This window comes from Bos grunniens, chromosome 19, assembly GCF_055505025.1.
Source record: "Bos grunniens cultivar Pamir isolate PY7600 chromosome 19, Bosgru_T2T1.0, whole genome shotgun sequence".
Taxonomy (NCBI): domain Eukaryota; kingdom Metazoa; phylum Chordata; class Mammalia; order Artiodactyla; family Bovidae; genus Bos; species Bos grunniens.
In genome coordinates this window covers 43,488,919-43,516,871 of record NC_141183.1, presented here as the reverse complement: position 1 = coordinate 43,516,871, position 27,953 = coordinate 43,488,919, and the positions used below count along the sequence as shown (strand labels likewise).

General features: G+C 55.4%; 1 protein-coding gene across 7 annotated transcripts; it reads left to right on the top strand.

Moving 5' to 3' along the window:
• The first annotated feature begins 42 nt into the window (after positions 1-42).
• Positions 43-27,854, top strand: FOXN1 (forkhead box N1). 7 transcript variants are annotated; one of them, XM_086360118.1, is made up of 9 exons: positions 43-183; positions 13,247-13,398; positions 13,808-14,266; positions 16,640-16,750; positions 18,683-18,813; positions 20,146-20,242; positions 23,690-23,897; positions 24,084-24,575; positions 26,301-27,854. In XM_086360118.1, exons 2-9 carry the CDS (start codon positions 13,276-13,278, stop codon positions 26,612-26,614), a joined length of 1,935 nt encoding a protein of 644 aa, XP_086216244.1. In that variant the 5' UTR covers positions 43-183; positions 13,247-13,275; the 3' UTR covers positions 26,615-27,854. The 7 variants fall into 7 exon arrangements, with proteins under 7 accessions (XP_086216244.1, XP_086216240.1, XP_086216243.1 ...); XM_086360114.1 differs by having other exon boundaries at positions 16,637-16,750; XM_086360117.1 differs by having other exon boundaries at positions 60-183; positions 13,267-13,398; positions 16,637-16,750.
• The last annotated feature ends 99 nt before the right edge of the window (positions 27,855-27,953 follow it).

Genomic DNA, 27,953 nt, shown 5'->3' with positions numbered 1-27,953 from the left:
CTTGGCAGCAGCCCCTCGGGGCAAGGGGAAGCTGATATCATAATTATTGGCTCACCCAGCAGCTACCTCCCCTCACCTGATGTCAGCACAGACCCGGGACGGCCGAGCTGACGGACTGACAGACAGAAGGAGCTCCTGGCCCCCCAGACCCCGGCCCCCACGCCGACCTGCTTCACTGAGCAGGTAAGAGGAGACCCGGCCCAAGTCAGCCGTGGAGGCCAGCAGGGCTGGGCCAGGGAATGGGGGCAGGGGGTGCCTTTTTAACGGGTCCTGTGGGTGAGTGGGAGCACCTGGGTGCTCCCTTCCTTCTCGCTGCTGCTCACGGGAGAATCAGGAAGTGGGGTGAGTGCCTGGAGGCCAAAGAGGACCCCCCTTCTCCTTGCTCCTCCCTCTTCTTCCTGTTCCAGATTTGTCTGACTTCAATCCTTCTTGCTGTCGTGTGGCCTTCCATTCCGGCGTTCGGTGGATTTTGTGTGTGCGTGTATGTGTATCTCCATGTGTTGGAGAGGGTATGCTTGGCCATCATGTGCTGGGAGGAAATAAGGGCTCAGAAAGGCTAACACTGGAAAACTGGAGCTGAAGGACAGAGGTAGATTCCCAATTTAGTGGCTTGTCCAGATGGAGAGGGGAGAACCCAGCTCTGGGGTCGGTGCGGGGAGGGGATCGCCCTCGCCCTGGTAGTGCTAAGGCTGTGTGTTGATCAAGGAATCACTTAACGTCTCTGAGCAGCCTCAGCTGGGGTCTAGATGCCTGGGCCTGCGGGGAGGCCTGGGCCACAGAGAGGATGCAGCTGGTGGAGAAGCAGACAGGTGGCAAACAGGTGCTGCAGCCAGAACATGATGCTGAGCTCAGGGCAGACTCCCCCAGAGGCCCCGGGATGTCTCTCTCCCTCAAGACCCCTGAAACCAAGAGGCCTGGTGAGAGGACCTGGGATGCGCTGGGAGCCCTCAGACCCTTGATGCCTGGAACTGGGGGTCTGGGGAGCAAAGGCCTTTAGGAAACTGGCCAGAGTAGAAGGAAGACCCCTCTGGGGCTCACATGGCTCCTCCCCACGCCCATCTGATCAGGTAAGGTTCTGGCATTCCCCGTGGAGTCCCCAGGCCCTCCACCAGTGTCCAAGTTAGATTAAGAACAGATTCAAATAAGTGGGCGTGTTTGCCTCTCGTCTCTGCACCAACAGGCGTAGGAAGACACGTCTGCGTTGTGGCCAGGCATGGCCGGTCAGTGGAATAGGACCGAGTGGAGAGGGCACGTCCTCTGAGAACTCATCTCATCTGTACCCCAACCTCTAGGCTGGTCATTTCCCATGCCAGGCAGGTCTGCTGTCTCCCTGCTGTCCAAATCCTGGGAGAGGAAACCTGGTCATTCCCTCAGAGTCCTGAAGTCCTTCTTGGAGTCTGAAGTCTCTGCAGCTGCAGCACCCAGCTCTGCCTGCCCCCTTAGGCTTTTTTTCCCTCCTGATAAAACCCAGTTCCTCTGGGCTGATCAGAGGGTGAGATGGAGAGGCTGGCATTGCGCTCCATCCTGTCCCCATCAGGCCCAGCTCAGGCCCTTTGACCACCTTGGGCATTCCCTGACCCCCAGGATGCAAGCAGTAGAGGGCAGGCATCTCCAACCCATGGGGACAGCGTCTCCCTTCCCAGCCCCTCCCCCATCTCATGGTGGGCCAGGCAGGGCCCGAGTGGGTCTGGGTGCTGGGGGAGGCTCTGGTCCCCAGGAAGGAAGGTGCAGTGGGGAGAGGCGCATGTCCTCCCAGCTCCCCGCCCGGCCCCGCCCCTGCTGCCTCTGCCGAGCTCAGCTCCGGGCTCCAGGGCCTGCCGGGGCACGCTGCCCCCCCAGGCCCGGCGCCTCACTCACCTCCCAAGGCCAGGAACCTGTTCTCCCGGGAATGCCAGGGAGTTCTCAGAGGACTCTATTTCCCAGGGGCTCAGGGAGCCCCAGAACTCCCTCGATTCTGATCCTGGGGAGGCAAGAGAAAGATTAGGGGGTTGGAGCACCCCCCCTTTTCCCTATCTTTGTCTCAGCCACACACTGACCTCGCATGGCCCCCAACTAACAGCTGTGTCTTCATTCATTATGAGGCGGGAGAAGGCTTGGGGCAGCTGGAGACAAAGGCAAAAGCCCCCTGGTGACACTTGCCCTCTGGGAAGCTGTCTTATGGCCCCACCTTGGTCTCGGGAAAAGCCTTCCTTTTTCCCCTTGGAGAGTTCTGTCTGCCCATGGAGAAAGTACCACCTCCCGTGGCTCTCCATCCTTCTCTGCCAGGAAGTCCTTCTTCCTGTCTAACCTCCTTCCTTCCAGCTTGAGTCTTCATGGGTTAGCAGAAACCCCACTGCCTGCACAGGGCTTAAGCACCTATCCAGAGACTAAGTCACACAGAAACCTCTGAAGAGAGCTGGTGTACAGGAAGGGACAGAAATGAGGCCCTATGCCCACTGCCCCTCTGTTAGTCTCTCTGACTCCATGGTCTAATGAGAAGGCTGTTAGGAGGCTCTTCTGCCTGCCTCCCCTTACTGCCTGGTATCAGAAGCAGGCCAGGGACAGAGGTCCCATAGATATGCCTTCTGCTCTTTCTTTCTCAGTCACAGCCCACCGACCCTGCTGAGGCTGCAGGGCGGGGGTGGGGGAGGTTTTAGCAAACTGAGATTGGTTTCTGCAACAGGAGAGTGGGACATGAGACTTTAGAGAGCTGCTTCAGCCTTTTAAATTGAGTTCAGCGGAACTATGTGGCACTAGTGGTAAAGACCCCGCCTGCCAGCGCAGGTAGACATAAGAGACTCGGGTCCCATCTCTGAGTCGGGAAGACCCCCTGGAGAAAGGAATGGCACCCCCCTCCAGTGTTCTTGCCTGGAGAACCCCATGGACAGAGGAGCCTGGCGGGCTGCAGTCCATGGGGTCACACAGAGTCAAACACGACTGAAGCGACTTAGCACGCATGCATGTGACCACAGGAGGTGGTTTCCTGAGTGGAGAGGCAACCATTGATCTGTGATGGGTGTGGTTGGGCTGGCAACATGCCCAGGAGCAGGGGAATGACAAGATGACCTCTGGGAGAGTGCGTCTCTCAGGAGCATCAAAGGTCCCTGAATAATTTTGGTCTTTCCAATGTATTCCCTCCCATCCTTTGCCCCTTCTTCCATCTCTGCATCTCCAACCTCCACCCCACCCCATCTGTAAGCCCTCTACTCCAGCTCCAGCTCCTTCTACAACCCAACTCTATACCCCCATTCTCATCTCCAACCCTGATTCAGCCCTCCTCCTGTCCAATCCCCAACCCCAATTTCACCTTCACCTCCACCACCTCATTCCTCTCTTCTCTCTCTCCCTCACCCCGCCTTCACCCTCATCCCTAACCCCATCTTCCCATCCCACACCATTTCCACCTCCCCTAGATGGGTCTCTCCGTCAGAGATCCCCTTTGGAATTCAACACCCTTCATCGATGCCCCTGCCAAGCCCTGGTATGTCCTCTGTTTTTCCGGCCAGTAGGACAAAATGGGTTGGATAGGATCATCTCTGGGGAAGTGCTCAGCCTCCTGATCCTATCTGGATCTTAAAGGCTGGATGCTGGCCAAGCACGAGTAAAGAGTTCAAGTACAACAAGACAAGTATAATGTACAACAAGACAAGTATAATGTCCAGATGGGTCTCTTGACACTGGAGGTGTTTGTCCAGTGAAATGGGGAGATGAAGAATGCCCTCAGAGGGCCCCCAAGGGAGGCAGTGGCAGCATTTGTGGGGGGATGCCGGGAACATAACCCATCCTATTAGGCATGGCCAGGCCCAAAGCAAGGAGATGGACAGAAGCTAAAGCAAGAAAGCCTGCCGGGTTGTTTAGGAATGACTGCAGTCGTGAGCATCTCCGGGTCTCTACTCCACCTGTGGTTCTTGCTTAGTCAGCTCAGATTAATGGGGCTGGGGAGAGAATTAGCTGAATCGTGATCTCTCAGGGAACTTGACTCTAGAGCTGGCTGTGAGTCACAGAGAAAAGGAAACCCATGCTCCCATGGCTACTCTGAAAGTTCCAGAGGGTGGGCACCCCTCAGGACCCGCCAGGATGCAACTGAGTTTCCCAGAGATCTGACCCCAACCCTCCACCCCATGCTCATGGGAGGATGCATATGATCGGTCTACTTCAAGCCCTGCTTCCCAAGTCTGAAAGTACTGCTTCTGACAAACTACAGCCAACCTGGGCACCAACACACACACACACACACACACACTCCCAGAGTGGGGCGTGTCCCTGGAACCAGATTGCCCGGAGACAGTTGCAGATCCCACCTACACTTGTAAATTCCACAGCCTTGTCCCAGGCTACACCAGCCCATCAGTCTTGGAAGGCATAGGGTGTGCATGAGGAAGTACACACACACAGAGCCCTGTGACCATAAAACCCAACTTTCAGACTCTCCACTTGGCATAAGCAGAGTGACTGCAGCAGATCTTGCCATCAGAAGGGTCCCCAGCTCCCTCTGGGAGGAGTTCCCTGAGCCCACACTGAACCCCAAGAGGCATGTGGTTTTGGAGAAGAGGCTCAGCCTCTCCGAGCCTTCTCACTGTCATGACCAACCTGCCCAAGGTGGGAAGGGCTTTGGAGAGAAAGTTCTTCAGGATGACAATGCCAGAGGATCCTTTGCACACGTGCTCTGGACGGCACTGGGGGAGGGGGCACCACCCGTGTGTATTTGTCTTGTGCTAAATCTGTATTATTAGTAGTGGCGACAGAATTAATATCCCTAATAATAGATCGGCAATAATGAGCAGTCCTTCTGATAATGATATGTACAGAGCATTAGAGGCCCCTGGCTCAAGGGCCTGGCTCAAGTTCCTGGCTCAAGTCAGGAACCTGACTCATCTCATGCCCCCACTAAGGTGAGCAGGCGGAAAGGGGTCTGGACCAGTCCTATGGAGAGCACCCAGGGAGGGGCAGACAGTTGAAGGGGCAAAGATCTCAGCCCCCACCTCTTTCCTTAAATCCTATGGATCCAGGGTCCCAGGGGAAGAGGAGGGGTACCATAAGATGGTGTTGTTTTATCTTCCTCAGAGAACTCTGACATCCTGGTCCTCACTCAGTCCCCAGGATAGCCGGGTGAGGTATGTAGGGCAAAAAAAGAGGATCCCATTTTAGAAAGGAGGAAATGAGGTTAATTTCTGTGACTAGCGCAGCCTGATGGCAGAACTGGGAAAGGAGTTTCTGGGGTCCTTGATCAGAAGGAACCCCTGTGAGGGGAGAGGGGAGGCTTAATGGCAGGAGGGGCATCTGAGATAATAAGTGCCAAGCTAGAGGATGAGGTGAAACAAGGCCCCAGTCATCCCTGTTGGTCTCACAGCTCATATCTTCAGCTTCCAATCACTGGCAGAGCCAGTTACTAAAGTACCCACAGGAAATGGGACCACCAGGCTCAGCCCTGAGTGGCTTGATTATGGGGGCAGGACTTCTGGAACACTGGATCACAGAGCTAATGGGTGCTCAGAGGTGAGCAACTCCAGCCCATCCCCCAGCCCGTTCCTCACCCACTCTTTAACCAGTGCGGCAGGAAGAAGCTCACTGTAATACGAAGGCCGTATTTTATCATCTGCGAAAAATCCTCCTGTTCCTTCTGTCACTCCCCATCTCATCATCTACTCTTGGATCCCTTTAACAGCTGGGCAGACTGAGGACTGGAAGGAACTTTCTTTGGAAATCAGACCCCTGCTCTGTGTACACTGCCCCCTGGGAGGATAAAGCAGGCAAACAGTCCCCACCTCCCAGGAGCCCAGCTCCCCGGGTCAGGCCCCCAGGGGTTCTAGGTCACCTGGTCCACACACAAGTCCCTTGCCAGGCCTGTTCTCACCATCAGACCCAGTCATGCCTTTAAAAATTCCTGGGGAAGGTGGGGGATGGGGGCGCAGTTTCTCCCTAAATTGCCTGTGTAAGGGTTTCATGCTCTTGGAAATGAGAATTTTGCACTGTGCACCACGGTCCCCCCCGCCCCCCACCACCCCTGCTAAACTTGGATGGCAAGCTGATTTTGCTTCTGGGAGCAACAGCCTCAGAGCTTGAACTCCAGAGTAGGTAGGAGGGAGGAAAAGACCATGAATGATAACCAGGACCAAAAGATTCCTGGGGGTTGGGAGTGTTTAGGTGGGAAGTATCTTAGAAAGGGTTACCTATGGACCCTAAGGAGAACCCCATAGAGCCAGTCTCTCTGACTAGGTGGCCATAGCAGAGGAGAAAAGGGGGTCTGTTAGGAATATCTCAGAAAGAGAGGGATGGGAGCTTAGAAGAATAGCATTTTTTATTTCCTTGAAACCAGCATCTCTTTCTTCCCCATCTACTAAATGAGTATCCAAAGGCAGTTCAAAGACACCCATTAATATATCCCACTGTCCACTTATTCATCTCTGTCCATCTGTCCAGCTTCCCATCCAGTCATTTGTTCACCCATCAATCTGTCCGTCCATTGATCTGTCCATTCATACACCTATCCCTCCCTCCATCCATCTGTCATTCATCCATCCAAAGAAGTCAAGCCCCAGTAGGTCTCCCCAAGGCTGCTGGTAAGGGCCTGTGGTCCTGTGGCATTTATGGGGCATGTGACCTGCCTGCCTGGCCTGGGGAGGCAGCCCCGCCCCAGCCCTCAGGCAGGGGGCTGGTCCAGGCATGTGGGAGTATTTATACCTCGATGGAGGCTCCTGGGGAGTTGCTGGGCTGAATGACTCCCCGAAGCCGTGATGGTGGCCATGGCCCAGAGCCTACTGTGAGTGCTCGGATTCAGTTCCTTTGGGGCTGGGGCTGGGTGGCCGGGCCTGGGAACGGGCTGGAGAGATGGGAAGCTGCCAGGGTGTTCAGAGATGGTAGAAAGGAAGAGGTGCTGGGTAAAGAATAGAACAGGAAGCTGTTGGAGTTCGACACCCACAGCAAGGCTGGGATCCATCCTGGAGCAGGACTGAGTCCATTGCCACTTACGAGCTCTTGGCGAATGGCCGGAAGAAGAGGGCAGGAGGACTAAGATTACAAGAGAGATTAAGGTTAGATACCTGGAAGAACTTCCAGGTCAGTCCCAGGCATGGAAGATGTTTCAAGTGCTTTTTCAGGACAGACATATCCAGTGGTACTCTAGGACCCGCCTATTTCCAGAGGCAGGGGAGTGACTGAAATGGCTGAAGGAGAGTCCTTGTTCGGGGGATGGGGATGACTCAGTCTCGGATGGCAGTGGGTCAGATTTGAGGAAAGCACCCCAGGGGAGATGTGATAGCTCTTCATCCTTTGTGCTCCCCCTCTCCACCCCCTGCCCTTTCCATCTGTAGCTGCTTTTCAGAGCACTTTAATCAGATCTCAAGGCAGGGGCAGCTGACCCACTTCCTGATACCAAGCCAGGGTCAAGAGCCAGAGTGGACAGGATTTCGACCTCAGAGCCTCCAACCTAGATGGGAGCAGCAGAGCTAGAAAGCCCAGGCTCCCAGGATCCCAGGGTGCCCAGCCTCAGGAGTGGCCCCCGGGCCCTTCCCTGCCACCCCTACTAGGTAACTACTGAACTGCTCCAGGGGACCCCTCCCAGCAGCCAGGCGGGTGGAGCCCCGGGTGGGGCCACAGGCAGCACTGGGCACGGTCCCCACCCCTTGTAAAACATGCTGCCGCAGCCAGCAACAGAAACCATTAAGGCGGAACTCCGCCATCTCCACCTCTCTCATAAAGGGCAGGCAGGAGCAGCCCTGGTGGGAGGGAGTGCAGAGAGAGCCCAGCGAGGGCCCTGAGTGTCCTCTGTGACTCAGCTGCCCACAGGGGGTACGGGGACAGACCCTCCCAAGGAAACTTGCCCCCCACCCGCCACTCTAGCTTCCAGGTGTGAGCAAGGAAGCTGAGGTGTTCCTGAGGTGGGGCTGTGGAGCATAGTGGTTAAGCACCCTAGCTTTGAAGCCAGTGTCTGAATCGTGGGGAGCATCATTTACTAGCTGAGTGAACTTGAGCAAGTCAGGTTAACCTCTCTGAGCCTCAGTTTCCTCATCTATAAAATGGGAGTGATAATACAGCACCTCCCATCTAGGGTATAATAACTCACCCAGCTGTTCCTGGGTCCCCTTGAGGATTTCCTTCCTCCTGAAGGAAGAGCAGAGATGAGGGCACAGAGATGACAGCTCTGTGGACCACATCCACATCCACAGGACCAGCTTCAGCATCTTTAGATGCAAATGGTCCCAGCATATCATTTTACTTATAAGGAAACTGAGGACAGAAAGGGGAAGTGACTTGTCCAAGGTCACACAACCAGCACACAGGGTTTTCCCTGACCCCTACCCCACAAATGCTCCCTCTGCCCTGATCCTGGGGTACTAAAAAAAGAGTCTCTGAGGAGTGGGTGCTGGGTACAAGGGGCAAAAGGCCTGGCTGTTTGTGAGGACACAGAGCAGAGATGCCACCACAATGGTTGTTGATCCCACAGTTATACATCCTGGGGAAATTTCTTCCTCATCATGCCTTCTATTCAGGTTAGAGGACCATTTCTTTCTTCCCTCTGACTCCAGGGAAGATCAAGTCTATTTATTCCATCCCTACCCCAGCCCTCCCACTCTTGCAGGATCATAGAAGGAGGAGAAGTTCAGCGAGCAGAGGTTAGACAGAATACCTGGATGCTAAACCGGTCTTCAGATAATGTTTTGCCAAGGTTGCTTGCCTGAAGTGTGTTTGAGGGTGTCGTTGGGACTCTTGAGGCCTGAGACTCAGGAGATATTTTCAGTTTTAACTGTTTGGTCCTGGGCATGTCATTCTCTCTGAGCCTCAATCTTTTTATATATATATATATAAATTTATTTATTTTAATTGGAGGTTAATTACTTTACAATATTGTATTGGTTTTGCCATAAAAGCCTCAATCTTCTACCCTGAAAAATGGGATTAATGACCTTTCTCCCCTACCGGTGGTATGTCATAAATGTTCTGGTTTGGAGAACCACCAGTTCTCCAAAAATAGAAAGGTGGGGGGTGGTTCTGATCTGTAACATTTGCTAATTTCCTTGGATAGATATTCTCACCCCTGCCAATTTGAGGATTTGGGCCACTTTCACCAAAAGTGAATTGTACAATTGGCCCTAACAAGTCCAGAGCAGCTTACTCCAGCACACCACTGCCTGCTACTCTCTGAGGCAAAGCGAGAATGAAACGAGAGAATAGAGACAAAAGTGCTTTGTAAACTGCTGAGTATGTTATAGACGTAGAGTTGCGATTAGGAAAGTCCTTATAGTCAAAGGGACCCCGAGCACAGTCTACCAGCTGAAAGCCCTGGCCTAGCTCCAGCCCCAAAAGCGGGCAGGTTGTGAGTGGAGGAGCCCACACTGAGTGACAAGTCCTGAAGGCCGTCAGGGGTGCTCCTAGGATCCGGGGAAAGGAGAGAGCTCGCTGGACCTCCCGCAATGGTTTGCTGATGAGATTTGCAGACATACATCCCACTGTGTCCTCTGAAACTAAAGCAGGTAGGGTAAAGGTTCGTGTTCACTGAAAGATTCCTCCTGAAATCAGAGGCCAGCGCCCATCAGAGAGGACTCCTGGGGGATCCAAAGCAAGAGTCACCCCCCTCTCTTCCTACTCTAACCCCTGGGAGTTTCTGTAGCCATTCTCCCTCAGGGGAATGGCTAAAATGACCTCTGAGGCCAGAGGGTCAGGAGGAGGGAAGTTCAGCCTCTGCCAATGCAGGAGGATGATGTCAAGGAGATGGAGGTGAGAGGCAGGAAAGAGGAGTTCCTTCTCCCTTCCTGGTCCTCACTGCCAGAGCTCAAGCTTTAAAATACTCTGTCCCACTGTTAATTATTAATAATAGCTATCATTTATTGAACACATACTATGCGTTAAGCTATTTACAAGCAATATTTCATCTAACCCACCAGAGAGGTATGTATTATTAGCTCTAATTTATAGATGAGGAAACTGAAGCCCAAGGAAGGAAGTTGAGCAAGTTGCCTGACCAAAGTCCCATTGTTACTGGGATTCAAACCCAATCCTGACTCTAGAGTTTCCAAGCTAGCTAATCCAACTTTAAGAGCCCCCGTGGCTATTTGAGAAAGGGGTCAGAGGGCAAGGCAGCCTTACCTCCCTCTCTGCAGTGAGTCCTTCGTTGTGCTGGACAGAAGTCCCCACCCTGTATACACAAATGATAACCCCTCTGCCCAGCCCCTAAGGTAAAAGGACCCTTAGAGATAGCAGTCGGTGAAGGATCTCATCTTTCTGGGGGCTGTGTGTCCTTAGGCAACTCACCCTAACCTCTCTGGACCTCCTTTCCTGATTTGTAGAATAGGATTTCAGCTGAGGCAATCAACGGGGTTTGTCATCAAATCAGGAGTCATCATTTACAAAACCTACTCAGGGGAAACCCTGCATTGAGGTTCATCCAGGGACGTCTATACCCTCAGTGCAAATCAAGACACTGGCCTCTGAACTCTGCCTAACCTCCCGGGTTCTTATCCTGTTCCTGGGAGCTTAGAGGAAGTGGGGTAGTGGTTTGGCCAAGCCAGGATATGAAAGTCACGGCTGGGAACTGAAGCCTTCAGGTAAGGCCTCTGACTTACAGGAACTCGGCCTGGGCTACCAATAACACCCCAGGACATTGGGGCTGCTGCCAGGATGAGGGGCAGACAGAGGCTGTAGGGGCCCTTCTGGGAAGGCCAGAACTTCCGCAGGAGGGGTGGCCCACTCTGAGTCTCAGAGAGACCTCCGCAGGTTCACGTCTCAGAGGACCAGAGCCGGGGTCTGAACCCCCGGGGGCCAGGCTAAGGAAAGGCCAGGCAGACAGGGCCTGGCTACAAGGGCAGCTGTCATCTGGGAATAGGGTCATTAGCCAGTCTCCCCAGGCCTGAAGTAGTGACACCATCAGGGAAACTAGAGTCTGGGGTCAGGAGCCACGGCCACATCTGGCCAGTGAATCCAGATGTGCACAATACCTCCTTGAGCACTGTCTACGTGCCGGGCGCCTGGTACACATCATGTCACTTAATCTTCATGACGGCCCTGTGAGGTGGGTCCCCAGGTCCCATGATCACAGGAGCAAAGGGAGAAAGAGAATCACACAGTTTCTCAAAGTCACCAAACCAGGAAAGTGACACAGCTGGGACTCAAATTCAGGTCATCCCCAGTTCAGAGCCTTTGCTTTTTGTGTGTGTGCATGGCAGCACACCGCTTGCAAGATCTTAGTTCCCTGACCAGGGACTGAACCCATGCCCTCAGCAGTGAAAGCGCATAGTCCTCACCACTGAATCGCCTGGGAATTCCCAAAACCTTTGCTCTTCACCACGTGCTATTCTGCCTCCAGAGAGGAGAGCGACCACCGCCCCATGTGTTACAAAGCCTGAGAACTGGGGGGAGGAAGGACCCCAGCCTTCTGTCAGGAGGGAATGGAGAAGGCCTGGGGAAAGCAGGTCTGGCCCGGGGCCAGGCGGGGCAGGCGGGCCCTAGCTGTCCAGGGCTTCCAGGGAGCAGGGGCCAGGCCGGGCGCTCAAGCAGAACCAGAGATGGGCTGCCCTGCCCCTCGGCCCGGGGCCTGCTCCACCGCAGTATCCAGTTACGGCCAGCTCGGCGCTTCCCCAGTCACGCCACATTTAGCTTTGCCGAGTGAGCGGCACCGGGACATAGAGAAGGGGCGGCAGGGACTCTTGAAGGGGCGGGAGAGCCTCCCCCAGCCCCCCGCCTGGACCCTAGCTCCCAGCCCCCTCCACCACCGAGCCTCTGAGGGACTTCAGGCAAATGCCTTCCCTTCCTGGTCACCACCACCTCCTTGTCAAATGAAAGCAGTAAGCTTATTTAGCAAAGATGTACCAATCCCAGGCAGGGCACACAGGGGGCTTCCAAGGCCAACCCTCCCTCCCAGAGCTCTCAGGACAGCAAGGTGGGGGAAATGAAGTTGTCCTGCTCTGCAAGAGGGGTCTTGGGTAAGTGTCAACCTCAGGCTTTTCTTGTTTGGCCCCCTAGCTCAGGCACCCCCACTCTGATCCCCACTAAGCAAAGAAACTAAGGGGAGTATAGACTCCAGAGTTGGCCAGATCTGGGTTCAAAACTTGACTCTCTCAAGGATTGGCTAGGTGACTTGGGCCAGTTATGTAAACCTTCTGAACCTCAGTTTCTTCATCTGGAAAGTGGGATTAATAATGCACCTTCCTCACAGGATTATTCTGACAAATGATGAGGAAGTTCTCCTAATTATTTATATAGTGGCCAGCCCAGAGCAGGCCCTCAGCTCAGGGTAGACTTTCTCAGAGTTTACTCGGGCAAAGAGGAATACATTCAGGAGAAACTGCCCTTTGTAGGTGGTGGAGAAGGAAGGCAGAGAGCTGAGGTTAGTAACAGTAAGAGACATATCAGTCGTGCTGTTAATAAGGGGAGCTGGCATTTATTGAGCACTTGTTATAGCTAGCCACCGGGCTCAATTCTTCATGTGCATGATTTCATTTAACCCCACATCTGCATGAGGGCGTCTCTCTCTCTCTCCCTGTTTTTGCAGATGACTGATGCTGAAGCTCAGAGCTTTGCTGACACAGGTAGCAAGGCAAGAAAAAGGCTGGCTTTGAGCTGGGTCTTTTTTTCTTATTTAATATTTATTTATTTATGGTTGTACTGGGTCTTAGTTGCAGCACGTGGGATCTTTTGTTACAGAGCGCAGGTTTCTCTCTAGTTGTGCACAGTCTTACTTGCCCCATGGCATGTGGGATGTTGGACCAGGGATTGAACCCGAGTCCCTTGCATTGGCAGAAGGATTCTTAACCACTGGACCACCAGGGATGTCCCTGAGCTGAGTCCTGTTAACCACTCAGCTATGCTGGACACAGAGTTCTCCTATAACTCTAGAGTGTCTGAGCAGAAAGAGCCCTCACGTGTCACCTAATGCAAGCCCCGAGTTTTCCAAATGGCGAGTCTAAAGCTCAGAAAGGGCAGAGGCCTGCACAGAGTCACAGGTACTTTGGAGTGTGGCAGACACAGGAGAGAACCCTAGAGGCCACACACTCCTCAGTGTCATGCCAGGCTCACGGGGCCACCAGAATCCACGTCCCTGCAGGTTCCCCAGCTTCTCCCTGTGTGTCTTTCCCCGTCTGTCTCTCACACTGTTTATCTGCTTCCTTCTGTTTCTGATGTTTCTCTCAGCTTGTCTGTCTGTCTGTCTCTGCCTGTCTCTCTCTCTCTCTCATCAGACGTCTGGCTGGAGGCAGGGTCCCAGCCCAGGGAGGGGGTGGGAGGGGTGGACTCGGGCTTGGTCAGCCCCGGACGCTGGTCCTCGCTCTCATCACAGCCGGCTTTCTTCGAGGCCAGGACTGGGTGATGGTGTCGCTACTCCCGCCACAGTCTGACATCACGCTGCCAGGCCCTGCCAGGCTGGAGGGCGAGCCCCAAGGGGACTTCATGCAGGCACCGGGCCTCCCAGGCTCCCCCGCCCCGCAGAACGTAAGTACCTGGCACCTTGGCCTGGGTTGAGGCCAAGACCAGAGGGCTGCACGACAGCAGGTGGGCCATCACCCCCACCCCCCTGGGACCTCCCTGCTTCTGTCTTGTCCTTTCTCCCAGCAAACAAGTACCCAGGGACTCCCAGATCCCGAAGTGTAGAGATCTGGGCCTCTGCTTGTCCCTTGGGTCTGGGACTTTCCCAGGGCAGGGCTGTGCATCCGTCCTATTGGGGGTGATCTGAGGTTTGAAGCAGTGCGTCCTCATCAGATCAAGGCTTCCAAGGGCGGGTGAGGTCTCCCTCCTCCACCGGGGGCTCCCCAGAGCTCAGCCACAGACCCTCTACCCTCGCACAGAGTCGGGTCTGGATCCAGCCTCTGCTCACAGGCTGTCTACCCTCTGTCCACCCCAGAAGCACGCCGGCTTCAGCTGCTCGTCTTTTGTGCCTGATGGCCCTCCGGAGCGGGAGTCCTCACTGCCCCCCCACAGCCCCAGCATCGCGTCACCAGGCCCCGAGCAAGTCCACTGTCCAGCAGGCCCTGGCCCGGGCCCCTTCCGGCTCTCACCCTCAGACAAGTACCCCGGCTTCAGCTTTGAGGAGGGGCCCGCGAGCGGTCCCGGGCGCTTCCTCAAGGGCAGCCACGTGCCTTTCCACCCATACAAGCGACATTTCCACGAGGATGTCTTCCCCGAGGCCCAGACTGCCCTGGCCCTCGATGGACACTCCTTTAAGACCCCGGGGGCACTGGAAGCCTTTGAGGAGATCCCTGCGGATGTGGGGGAGGCTGAGGCCTTCCTGCCTGGCTTCCCTGCCGAGGTCTGGTGCAACGGGCTCCCCTACCCCAGCCAGGAGCACAGCCCCCAAGTCCTGGTGAGTACCAGCACCAGCACGCACCCCATCACCCCTGTGCCAGTTCCCAGCACTCCAGAAAGCCTTCTGAGATCAAACTCTCTGCCATCCCCTTTCCAGACCTTTCTACTCAGGGTCAGTGTACACCTGCAGGCTCAGAGAGTTGGGGTCTTTCAGCTTCATCCAGAGCCTCCAGGTCAGCTGAGGGAGGGGGTGCTGACCTGGCCCGGTGTCGAAGGGGTCGGGTCAGGGAGTCTGGTCAGACCCCGGGATGCTGGAAGCTCCCCAGAGACTCCTGAGTCAGGATTCTTATATGCAGCTTCTCTCTGTTTGAATGTCAAGAATCCCCAGCCAGACCTTCACACCCATATGTAAATACGAGAAGAAAAACATTCCAGAGGCCTGGAGAAAGGGCTTAGGGAGGAGTCACAGAGCACCACGTTGTCCATTGCAGCAGCAGCACGCAGAGTTGGGAGAGGACTTAAGACTTCTCAAAGGACACTTACAGGCCCCATTCTTTACCTAGAATGAGGCCTGGGTATATTCATAGAAATACCTTGAAAGCATCTTAGAAGATCAATATGTCCTTTCATAGCCATACCCATAAACTCTGTGACCTTGGGCAAGTCATTTAACCTCTCTGAGCCTCATCAGAAAAGTATACTTACCAGCACCTACCCCATAGGCGTATTGCCTTGGGAAGAGGAAAACCCACTCCCATTTGGGGCTGCGCCTACTCCAGATACAAGAATACTGGAGTGGGTTGCCATTTCCTGTTCCAGGGGATCTTCCCAACCCAGGGATCAAACATGCATCTCCTGCAAGTCTCCTGCACTACAGGCAGATTCTTTACCGCTGAGCCACCCAGGAAGCCCCATCCCATCAGTTACTGCCCCGTAAATGTCCACTCAGTGCCAACCTCTGGTCACTGTGCCAGATGCGTCCTTTCAAGTACCCTGTTTAATCCTTATGACAAACCCTCTAAAGATTTCCCACTATCTCCGTTTTGCAGAAGAAGAAACTGACGTCCCATAGAGATCAAGGAGAAGAACTTGGGCCCAAAGACCCACAGCAGGATAGTTGACTCGCTGAGTGACCTTGGGCACATCCCTTCCCTTCTATGGGCTCAGCCCCATCATTGGCCAAATGATAGGGTTGGACATAGTATTCAGGGCCCTTCTAGGCCTGAGATTCTACGATTATGGATATCTCTGCATCAGCCACCCCAGGGCACACCCAGGAAAGAGCTTACAGCTGATTTGACCCTCTGGGCCCAGATGCTGGCTCCCCAGGCCCCTGGTAATCCCAAGAAGAATGGTCCACCTGCTCTTGGCCTGGTTTAGCTTCCAGTCCCTAGCGGTGCTCTCTGTCTGGGTACCTCCTCAGGGTAGAGCTCTAGGCACATCCCTGGGGGTCCACATGGGGCTCACAACCTGTGGGAAGCCAAGATCTGGCCCCCACCTCCACCAGCAGCTGCAGACTCCCTCTGCCAGAGTGGGAAAGGGTACAGGGCTCCGGCAGACTAGCAACTGGGTAGACTCCTCAGGGGCTTTCCAGGAGGTACGAGCAGTAAAGAAACCACCTGCCAATGAAGGAGACCTAAGAGGCACCGGTTCAATCCCTGGGTTGGGAAGATCCCCTGGAGGAGGGCATGGCAACCCACTCCAGTATTCTTGCCTGGAGAATCCCATGGAGAGAGGAGCCTGGTGGGCTATAGTCCACAGGGCTGCAAAGAGTCAGACACGACTGAAGCAACTTAGCACACAGCACAGACTCCTCAGAACAGAGAGCAGAGGCTCTGAGTTGGGGGTGCCCAGAGCAGAGGGGACTCACTAGCCCCCTCCAGAGAACCTGCTAGATCTACCATGGGCTTTGCAGAATAGGAAGTAGTAGGGCCTTGGGGGCCCCAGCTAGACCAACCCGTCTGGCCACTTCCTGTGCTCCCTCCCCATGGCTCTGCAATAGGAATTCCAGAGCAGTGGTCCTTTGCGGATCTTCTCTGAGGGGCTGGTGGTCCTGAACCAGGAAGCAGGTCCCGAGCCAGGCTTGGTGAGTGGGGTCAGCCCGCGCATCCTTGTGCCATTCCAGGGTCCTACCCCAGCTTCAGTGTGACTGACGACAAGTCTCCCCCACTTCCCTGGACAGCCCAGCCCCAGCCTCTCACTTGCAGGGAAGTGGGGGGTAGGGAGCACAGTCAGCTCCAGCTCCACCACTAAGCTGCCTAGTTTCCTCGGGGAAAATCCTTGTCCTCCTCTGTTCTCAAGTATTTGTTCTCCAGGAATAAGCTTTGCTAGAGGCAAAGGTGGAATTGCTTTTGCATAAGGTTCAAGGTGGATGATAGGAAGGAAGAAAGACAAGGTCCAGCCTGGTCATCTGTTTCTTTCCTTCCAGCAGGGGTCAGAAGTCAAGGTCAAGCCCCCAGGTCTGGAGAGTGGTCCGGGGATGTACTGTTACCAGCCCCCCTTGCAGCACATGTACTGTCCTACCCAGCCCCCCTTCCACCAGGTGGGTCTGGGGCAGGTGGGCAATTTCCCCCAGGGTCTCAGGATATTATGTTCATGTGTGATGTGTGGGTGTATATGTGAATGTATGCGTGCACACCTGGATGGGCAGGTAGGGGCAGTAGGGCCCTGAAGCTCAGGCTGGGCCACCCAGGGTGGGGAACAGGGGTTCACAGGAAGGGAAGCAATTGCCCTTCTCACAGAGTGGGTGGGGCTTGTCTGAGACCCAGGCAGTGCCTGAGAGGTCTGGCAAAGAGGGTGGGGCTGAGACTGGGGCAGGGCCAGATGGAACCAAAAAACGGAAAGAGGAGAACAAGACAAGGACTGAGCAAAGAGAAAAGGAGTTTAAGTGGGGTGACACACGAGGCTGAACACCGCAGGAAACAATGGGCTCCTGCCTGGGTCAGCCACCGTCTTGGTATGTGGCCTTGGCCTCAAACTTCCCTTTAGCCTAGACAGGGTGGGACCAGGAGTGAAGCTAGGGGACCTTCCCTGTTGGAGGCTCCCAGTCCCCATCATCTTTGGCCCTATCCCCCCTCCCCACGATCTCCTAGAGAAGGGAATGGCAACCCACTCCAGTATTCTTGCCTGGAGAATCCCATGGACAAAGGAGCCTGGCAGGCTACAGTCCATGGGGTCGCAAAGAGTCGGACACGACTGAGAGACTAACACTCTTTCCACTCCCCACCCCACTGCTCAGCCTTATCTCCTCCCTGATTCACAGGATGCCAAGTAATTGCCCCACACTGGCAGGGGATGGAGGTTTTTAAAAAGAGAAAGAAAAGTGCCCCAGAGCAGCCAGGCAGCTCCCAGGAGTCACCGGGCAAGACAGAGCAAGTGGCTGCCCAGCGCCCAGCTCCATCCACCTGCAGCCTGGCACTGGGACAGGCCCTGCCTGTGGAGCAGGTTCTACTCCCAGCTCTTTGGCATTGGCCCTGATGTTGGCCAAGCGAGGGAGACAGGCACGTGGGCGGGAGGGTGGTCAGACTGCTTGCTTTGTGGGGAGAAAGAAAGAGAGGGAGGGAAGCAGAGGGAACACAGAATCATCCCCACTCTGTGAGGAGCCTGGCTGGAGTGGCCGGGCCATCCTGAGGCTCACAGTCTGACCCAGGATAGGGGCATCCCTGAGGCACCCTGGCCCAACAGGAACCAAGCCACAGCAGGGCTCAGGGGCTACCAGACCCTAGACGGCCTCGCTGTGTCCAGCTCTGTCCTGATACCCTCTGTTTTCTGCACCCCCTCCCCGAACAAGATGGCCTCACCCAGGGCTTTATGGAGCCTGCAGAGAGGGTGACTCAGTCACTAAGTGTCTCTCGGGTGACCTGGAAAGAGCACCTCAGCCTGGAGCAGAGGGGGGAGTCAGAGTCTCCTACCCCCTCTCATCCCCATAAAACACCATCCCTGGCAGCCACTCCCTTTGCTGTAAAAACCACCTCCTACCCTCACCGGCCCACCACCATGACCAGGCCTTTCAAAGAGCCACTGAAACTCGTAAAAGGGGCCAGTGCCCAGCAAACACCCAGGCCGGACACCCCAGTTCCGGCCCAAGCACTCCAGGAGATGCCAGGGAACACCTGCCCAAAAGGGTACAGGGGCCCGAGCTACCCCTCACACTCTCTAGTTCAGCTCCTGTCCTATCACCATGGCAACCAGGGTACCTAGAGGGCTGAGAGGAAGATGCTGAAGGAGGCTTTGAGACCTCTGAGACCCTGACTTCTGGAATGTGGATCTCCTCAGAGGCCCTCCCAGGACAGCCACATCCTTGGCCAGCCTCAGATAGCTCTGCCTTCGGGGCCCATGACCATGGATGGTGGAACGCTTGAGAGAAGAATCTAGTTTCAATTCCTTCTCTGGATGTATGAGTGGGGGAAGGGGGCTCCCTTCCTTGGGAAGACTGGTTACCATGGCAACCACTCTGCCCCTTTGACCTCTACAGTACTCACCAGGTGGCAGCAGCTACCCTGTACCCTACCTGGGCTCCTCACACTATCCTTACCAGCGGATCGCACCCCAGGCCAGCACCGATGGGCACCAGCCCCTCTTCCCAAAACCCATTTACTCCTACAGGTATGTTTCTCAGCATTCTGGGGTAGAAGGAAGAGGGGTGAGAAGTCCCTGGGGAAACTGAGACATGGAATCCTTGAGGTATTAGGGTAATGGTAGGGGGGTGGAAGTCATACCTGGTAGACTTCCAAAGGATGCTAGAGAGAAGAATCCAGCCTGGGGGCAGGGGGCTTGACCAGCTCCCCTCTGAGCTCTCGTCCAACTCTGGGGAGCCATGTCTGTGGCTCAGCTCAGAACATGCTGGTGCCCTGGGGTGAGCCCACTAGGTTCTAGCCTCCTGGGGCCCTGGGACTGAGAGTTTAGGGGGGGACGCTTCTCCCTTTCCCCTCCTGCAGACTCAGAGAGAAGCCTCACCCCAAAGCGCCACCAGAAGTAAACAAGGGATGAGGTCTGCAGAGGTGGTTCAGTTACTCAGCATCTACCAGATCTAGTGCAGCTGCTCTGGGGCTGGGGTTGTAGGTGCCAGGCCAGCAGCACCCTGCCCATCTGGGATCCCTTCCATCTGAACTTCCATTCATCCAACCAACACTGATACTCAACCTCCTGTGTGCCAGGCCTCATGTGGGGTCAAGTCATCAGCCAGGGTGAGCTCAGGAAATGGAAAAGGTACTTACACATCATCCAGGAGCACAGAGAAGGGGTTTGTGGAAGGCAGGATGGTGCACAGAAAAGAGCACATGTAATCTTTGGAGTCCAGTAGAACTGGGTTCAAGTCCAGGCTCCGAATTTACTAGCTGTGAAACCTCAGGCAAGTGACTTAATCTTTCTAAGCCTCTGTTTATTCATCTTAAAAAAAAAAAAAAAAAAAAAAAAACCCAAAAAACTGCAGTATTCAGGCCTTTGGATGGATTGAGAGAATATGCTTGGCACATTGTAGGGGCTCAAATAACCTGAGTTCCCTGCCTTACTATCCAATATTCCAGCAATTGGCTGAGGGCTGATTGGTAATGACAGCGTCCATTTAATGAGAGCCTTCTATATGCTAGGCAGCATCCTTAATCTTCACGACTCTGAGGTAGCTATTACTTTCTTCTTGTCAAAGCTGAGGAAACTGAGGCTCAGAGAGGTTAAGGCACTCACCCAAGGTCACACAGCTAGTGAGTGACTAAAGCCAAGAGTGTAACCCAGCTCTCTTAGATGCCACAAGACCCTCGAATATCAGTAATTCCTAACTTCAGTGGATACTTTCTCATTCTTTCTCCTCTTGACCGCCTCTCACCCATGAATTCTGCAGCAGGCTCTTCTTTCTTGACTGTTCCAGCCAGGGTAGGAGGGTGGGGGAAGACTCCAGGCCCGATCAGAGGTTCCAACTCTCAGAGCTTTCTCTGCCTTCAGCATCCTCATCTTCATGGCCCTTAAGAACAGTAAAACTGGGAGCCTTCCTGTCAGCGAGATCTACAATTTTATGACGGAGCACTTTCCTTACTTCAAGGTGAGCCCCAAATCCACCCCCACCCCACCACCCCCAAGTCCTGGGGCAAGCCAGACCTCTCTAGAACCAGAAGATAACATTGGGAGGTGGGAGATGAGTTTGAATGAAAGCCAGGAGAGGGTGTGCCCTCCCACCACACGCTTCCCTTTGCCCTTCAGAAGGACAGTTCTGTGTGGGCAACAGAGAGCTCAAGCCATTCACCAGAGGTCACACAGCGGGCTGGAGTCAGACCTCATGCTGGTGGAAGGTGGACATGGCAACCTGATAGGCTTCAAGGCGCATCCACCTACCCCAAACGGGGAGACAGAGCTTGGGAAGAAATGAGAGGCTGTTCCCACCGCTGCCCCCAGGATGCTGTGGGACTGAGGAATTTGGGCGGGAGCTGGCCAGCCAATGTGACCCAGGATGCTGGGGCTGCAGAACTCATTGCCTTCCTGGGAGAGATTAGGATCTGCCTCTGTGGGCGGCAGGCTCAGCTGCAGCTCTGCCAGAAAGTGGGGTGTGGGCTTCACAGTCTTAGAGTGTCCTAGGGAGCTGGCTGTTTCACCTGACCGTCCCACGGACAGGATCTAGTCTCTTTCAACCATAGAAGGGGCTTCTGGGGCTCCACCAGACTCTGTCCCTAGAGGCAAGACAAACACCCTTCTCTCTCCATTTGCTCAAGGCCAAACAGCAGGTGGGATCACTTGCTGCTGGCTCAGGCTTTCTGGCTTCCCACTTCCCTTGTCTGCAGGCTCCCCAGGCCCTCCAACAAAAACCCCTCCTTCTGGGGTGGGTGCAGGGGAAGTCAGAACTTGTGTATAAGGAGTACCTTCTCCAAGGCGTACAGCCTGATGGATACAGTCTCACTTGCTGCCCGGGCAAAGCGCGGGAGCTGAGACCCAGGTAATCCAGAACTCAGCTCCACCCACCAGTGGGTGATTTCTGACCCCACCATCTTCCCAATTTTGCTGTCTGGAGATAATTTGAGGTTGATATTCAAACAAGGGGCTTTCCTGATGGTTCAGCGGTATAGAATCCACCTGCCAGTGCAGGAGATGCAGGTTTGATTCCTGGCTCGAGAAGATTCCTTGGAGGAGGGTATGGCAACCCACTTCAGTATTCTTGCCTGAGAAATCTCATGGACAGAGGAGCCTGACCAGGCTACAGTCCTGGGGTCGCAAAGAGTGGGACACAACTTAGCAACTGAACAAGAATTCCAGCAAGTTCGTACTTGCTGAGCTGCCACCGAATGACGAAATGGGCAAGATGGCCAGAGTTCTGGCCAAGAACAAAAAAGCATGGTCATCCATCAGAGCTTCTGGACGGGAGAGGAGCAAGGAGAGATGGCACTGGGATTCAAGCAGCATCAAAGCTGGTATCCAGGGCTCGCCCTCTAGATCCCAGCATGTCAGGGGGCCAAAGTCTCATTGACCTGTAAAGCGTTTAGAGTGTCCCCTAAGGCTTCAAGGAGTCAGGCCAGAGAGAGGGAAGTGGGGGAGGGCCCTGCCCCATTCCTCTCAGCTTTTCCTCCCTGCCAACTCCCAGCCTGGCCCCCAGCCCCTCCCTACATCTCATCTTCCTGGCTTAATTATTTTTCCTGGGAGCCGTGTAATCCCTGTTTTATGGGGCTGAGGAGTGAAGAGGTCTAACTGCTTTTTTTTTTTTTTGGTTCCAGTTGTTGTTCTTAGCCAGTTGCATCACTCCCTCCCTCCCAAGTTTACATTTGACTTCAGAGAGAAACCATCTGTGAGGATGGGACGGGCCCCAAGTGGTAAAGATAATCCGGTGGGGTGACCTGGGCAGGGCCCTTAGTTAGGGAACAGAGTTGGAGTCTGGCTCTGACCCTGCCTCCTTATGTGATCTCAGCCTGGACCCTTTCTTCTCTGGACCTCAGTTTCCCCGTCTGTAAAATGGTCAGATTGGACCAGTTGGCACACGGGTTCCTTCCAGCTCTGATAAATCCCCTCCACCCACCTAAGGAAAAAGTTCAAAGATCCTCTCCCCACCTCTAGCTCTCATTCCCCAGTTGAAGGTCATTTTTCTGGGCTAGGACAGAGTGGACCCTGGGGTGGGCAGCACTCACGCCCAAGGCAGCTGAGATGGGCGTCCTGAAGCCCTGTGAGTCAGGGATGTGGGATGGGGCAAGTTCCAGCCACTGGACATAATTGCTAGTGCTGACCATCCCTCTTCCAAACAGGAAGTGGCTGGGGTGGGGGCTGCTCTGGCATCCCAAAGTCACAGATTTATGGGGCTGTAAAAGGGCCCGGTGCCCATTAACTCTGCCCACCGGGCCACACAGTCTTGACTCCTCATAGGGACTGCTGTGGGAGTTGAAGGTGAATCCCTAGCTGGCTGGTCTGGTGGCTTAAGAGTCTTCTCTCATGACCCTGGGAGCCTTGGGGGTCATCTCAACCAGCCCCCTGACCCAGGCCAGTGGCCCCTAAGAAAGGCTTCAGCCGCTCCTGTCAACCACTTGCAGCGATGCTGGCAGGGGCCCTGTTCTGCTGGACATGATTCAGCCTGGCTGCTCCCTGGGGCAAGTGAGCTGGGGAGGAGGGAGTGGCCGCCCCTCATTAGGCAGAAACGGTGAGCTGGAAGGGAGAGGGGCCGGGAGGTGAGGGTGCAGAAGAACCTCACCAGGCAGAGTGGATGCTCTGCCCACAGTCACCCCTGCTGGGCCCAGGACTGTCATAGAGCCTGGAACAGAGCTCTGGGCTGGGGGTGCGGGGAGTGGGGGAGGGTGCCCAGTGGCACCCCCGCCACCGCCTCTCACCCAACTGAGTCAGCCTAATGGTTTTTACAACCCTCCCTGGGCACAATTACTGCACTGGTGGCATGACCAGGCCTCCTAATGGGTGTTTATTCTGTTGGCACGAGCATCCCCCGCCTGAGGGCTGGCCTCCCCACCAGGGCACGCCCCCTGGGCACACGCATGTGAACACCCACACACACATACAATCATGGATACCCACACACACCCCTAGAGAGACTTTCTCACACACACACACATCCTTAGCAGCACACACATGTCCTCACACTCAAAGGAATTCATGGACCCACACCCCAGAGTCAGGCTCACAGCAGGGAGACACAGCCCCAGAGAGTTCAGCATGGCAAGGCCCTCTCCACACAGGGGTCCAAGCACAGGCCTGGAGACCCAGCAGGGAGTGGTCCAACCCCAGGTCGGGGAGGGGCAGCACCTCCTCCTTAGCACCCACCAGCCCCTCCTGTATGAATCACCTCGACAGTCCTCTGAAGGGCATGGGATAGGATGGAGGTAGATTTTAGGTGCTAATAACTGTGACTGAGGTTCTTGCCCATCCCTGCCCCACTACTGATGGGACTGAGTGTGGGCTGGTCGCTGAAGAGCTCAGCAAGCCCCAGAGTGGGTGGCAGTTGTGTGCCCAGACGGCCAGGGCTTTTTCTGAACCCGGCCTGAATTCGTGTCTTGCTCTGCTTCGGCAGACGGCGCCTGATGGCTGGAAGAATTCTGTCCGCCACAACCTGTCTCTTAACAAGTGCTTCGAGAAGGTAGAGAACAAATCGGGAAGTTCCTCTCGCAAGGGCTGCCTGTGGGCCCTGAATCCAGCCAAGATCGACAAGATGCAGGAGGAGCTGCAGAAGTGGAAGAGGAAAGACCCCATCGCCGTGCGCAAGAGCATGGCCAAGCCAGGTGAGGCTGCCAGCCGGCGTGGTGGACCCGGGGTACCCAGAGCCAAGAAATTAAGAGTGGGGGTGGTGAGAACAGCTGGGCGACGGAAAGCTGATGAATAAGGAAAGGGCCTGAATGTGTTTCCAAGGCTGGGAGTGACTGTGGGGGAAAGGAGGTCTCACAGTGTCCTCTCTTGGGCCTTTTCAGAGGAGCTGGACAGCCTCATTGGAGACAAGAGGGAGAAGCTGGGCTCCCCACTGCTCGGCTGCCCACCCCCTGGGCTGGCAGGCTCTGGCCCCATCCAGCCCCTGGCACCTCCAGCTGGGCTCTCCCAGCCACTGCACTCAATCCACCCGGCTCCGGGCCCCATTCCTGGCAAGAATCCCCTGCAGGACCTACTTGGGGGGCACGCACCCTCCTGCTATGGGCAGACATACTCGCACCTCTCGCCGGGCCTGGCCCCTCCTGGACCTCCGCAGCCATTGTTTCCACAGCCAGATGGGCATCTAGAGCTGCGGGCCCAGCCAGGCACCCCCCAGGACTCGCCTCTGCCTGCCCACACTCCACCTAGCCACAGTGCCAAGCTGCTGGCTGAACCTTCCCCAGCCAGGACCATGCACGACACCCTGCTGCCAGATGGAGACCTTGGCACTGACCTGGATGCCATCAACCCCTCTCTCACCGACTTTGACTTCCAGGGTGAGCTGGGGATGGGAGCGGGGAGGTGGGACAGGCCTTCAGAGGAGCAGCTGGTGGCATGGCCCGGCCTGTCTCAGTCTCCAGGTTGCAGCTAACTGCCCAGTTTCTGGAGCAGAGAAAGCTCAGAGCTGGGAAATGGGTGGTGGTGGTGGTGAAGGGTCAAAGAGGAATATTCTTGCCCCTTGAACTGGTTCCAACTGACCTATCACCAAACCACTCTCAGCTCTGGGCTGAAAGTGCCCGGGAGAGCCTGGGTCTTGGGAAGCTACTGTTAGAGACAGGCAACTTGAGCCACATCCCCCTCCAGAAGTGGGGAGCTGGGCTCAACAGCCTCAGAAGAAGATATAGACCAGGGGTGAGTGCCCCCCAAGTAGCTTCAGAAGAATATACAGGCTGGAAAGGGGCCGATGGTCTATTCCATAGTTGATTGTAAGCAACTGAGACTCTGAACATTTCCAGAAGTGACTATATTTTTGGAGTTCATCACCTAATGCGGAAGAAGGAGAGAGATCTGCCCCGAAAAGAAGGGGAGGCCGAAGAGCTAGGCAGGTCCCAGGAAGAGATTCTGTCTCTTCCATTCCGTCTCGCCTGCTTCGTCTCTGCCTGTGACCAATCCCACCCATTCCCATCTAACCTCCAGTGCACCCCCCCGGCCCTGGTACTGGCCACAGGAGCTCTGAAGGAGGGTGCTGACCCAGGCCTCAGGCCCTCTGTGTGCACTGGGGTAGGGGACATCCACAAGCAGGTGGGGCAGCTGACCCTCAGAGATCTCCCAGTCTGATGAGGAGAGAGCCGGGTCTTGGGAAGCTACCCTTAGAGAAAGGCAACTAGAGCCGCAGCCCCTTCCAGAAGTGGGGAGCCGGGCTCCACAGACTCAGAAGAATCTATAGATATGTGGGCTACCATAGACATTTACCTGAGCCCCACTGTCTGGCATCTTGTGAGGCTCTCTCACGTGGGCCTATAGGCTAGGAGGGATTATTCAACCCATTTCACAGATGCGCACCATGGTTAAGTAACTTATTCAAGGTCACGGAGCTAGAAAGAAGGAGAGTTAGGATTGGAAGCCAGGCAGCCAGTCTTGGGTTTAGTTCAGCCCCCTTCCTCCACACCCTGCAGCCCTGATCCCCAGGGAAGGAGCCCCAGGCCCTGGTCAGCCACAACGCAGGTCACACGACACACAGAGAGGGATTGGGTGAGGCACAGTTTGCATCCCAGAGTCAGTGCTTCCAATGGGGAGTCCTTCCTGACAGGGCTTTGCTCCTGTTCCTTGGGCCCTGCAATGGAGAAGCCCAACCAGCTCACTGGATGCTGCGGTGCATTACTGGAAGATCCTTGGTCTGGGCTGCACATTCACCTTCCTTGGGAACCTGGACAAGAGCCAGGGTGAAGAGTTCCTAGGGCTCCCTACCCAGGGTAACCCCAGAATGTACAGCATCTGCATCAACCCTTCCAACAGGCAGCTCTTAAATCCTTGACCACTCCCCCACCCCCAAAAAAAGAGCCACAGAGATCATCTGGGCTATGGCTTTCAAAATGTCCTACATGGGAGGAAGATGCAGAGAGGTTTAGCAACTGCCTGGGGTCACAGAGCTAGTGCCAAAGGTCTGCTCTCCAATCAGTGTCACCCCAGTCCTGCTCTCTTTAGCGTGTGAGAGTGTGGGGTGAGAGGCAGACAGGGCTCGTTGGTGCCTCCCAGTGACGCCTGTTTTCTCCCCCAAATAGGAAACCTGTGGGAACAGCTGAAGGATGACAGCTTGGCCCTTGACCCCTTGGTACTGGTGACCTCATCGCCGACATCGTCTTCGGTGCCACCAGCTCCCCCTCCCTGCTATCCCCCTGGGCCCTGTCTGGCCGAGACTGGCAGTGGGACAGGCGACTTGGCACCCCCAGGCAACGGGGGCTCCGGGGCACTGGGTGACCTGCATCTCACCACCCTCTACTCTGCCTTCATGGAGCTGGAGCCCACACCCCCCGCGGCCCCTACTGGCCCCTCTGTGTACCTCAGCCCCAGCTCCAAGCCCATGGCCCTGGCCTGAGCTATGCCCCACAGCAGCTCCAGCCTTTGCTTGGCCCGGAAGTCCCAGCCGGCCGCCCATATCGGGCTCACCTTAAAGGTCAAGGAAGGAAACACACTCCCTGTCCCCTATGTCATGAAGCCAACTTGGTTATTAGCTGGCAGCTGGGGGTGGAGAAGTCACCACCCAGGATACTGCCCCTCGCACATTTCCACCGCCTGGTACACCAGCTCCTGGCCCAGGGACCCCGGAGAGCAAGTGTCTGGGGAAGAAGAAAATGCACTCTCCATGGCTCACACTCATCCACACTTAGGCTCTCGCGTACATGTGCACAGGCACACACACACATACACACACAGTTACGCAGACATACACCCACTCACATACCTTATATCCAGAGGAATCAGAACTATATCACAGACTTCACTGGGGGGCAGCTGAGAGCTGAAGGGTTTGGTTATCAAAAGCTCAGGGCCCCCAGCCAGGTCCAAGACCACCCTGGAACCCTCTTCTGACGTCCACATTCTCTGCAGGCCTGCCCCCCTCCAGGAGTGATCTTTCCCAGAAGCCCCCTGTATTTATTCTCCCATCTTCATCCCAGCAGCCCATCGAGAAGGAGGAGATATGGAACCTCTCCCAAAGTTGTCTGTGGGCCCCCAAGGGGGTGCTGATATTCACAGCACCCACCCTGCCAGGCTCTCAACCTGTCCTCAACTTAAGCTCTATCTGGCTTCCCCTGGGGGAAGACACACAGGAGGGCAAAGTCCGCTCCAGGACCAAACTGAGCCCACTTCCGACACAAAGTGTTTGGAAAAACCCTTGCCCTCGGAAACTTGAAAGTGTCCTTTTGCCCCAGCCCTGGGTGCCAGAAAGGCCCCTGCAGGTCACTACAGTCACCCCTGAGAGCTTCATGTAGCTTAGGTCCCAGCTTATGAATACTCCTGTTTCAGACAGCCTGGGCAGTTAGGGAGGGAACTCTGCTTCAGGCTGGTGGGGGAGCACCCATGCCCGCTCTCTTTGACCACTTGGCAGGTCCAGGATGCCCCTGGAGCAAGGGGGTGCCCACCGTGTCCTACCTGAGAGCCCGACCCACACCAAGTAGGCTAAGTGGGAGCTTCAGCCTGCCCAGGGCCTGAGGGTGACAAGAACACCCCCTCCCCCTGAGGTTGGGCCCAGGCTCAGATGAGACACAAGCAGAACCCTTGATGGCCTGCCACTGTTCCCTGTCCTGGAACAATAAAGCAAATGCCTTGTGGTCTCAGCTACCAAGACTTCGTTTCTGAACCTCCCCTCCCTGGAGCAAAAAGGTAGATTCCCTGGGCCTGTGATCTTACCCCAACCCTCACCCAGACCTAGGAAG

What these genes read in the sequence shown, in the direction of transcription:
- FOXN1 (XM_086360111.1), top strand. Translation starts at nt 6,695, where the DNA reads ATGACTCCCCGAAGCCGTGATGGTGGCCATGGCCCAGAGCCTACT. An exon ending in AAACCCATTTACTCCTACAG is followed by an intron (nt 18,814 to 20,145) that starts GTATGTTTCTCA and finishes CTCTGCCTTCAG; the next exon opens with CATCCTCATCTTCATGGCCC. An exon ending in CAAGAGCATGGCCAAGCCAG is followed by an intron (nt 23,898 to 24,083) that starts GTGAGGCTGCCA and finishes GGGCCTTTTCAG; the next exon opens with AGGAGCTGGACAGCCTCATT.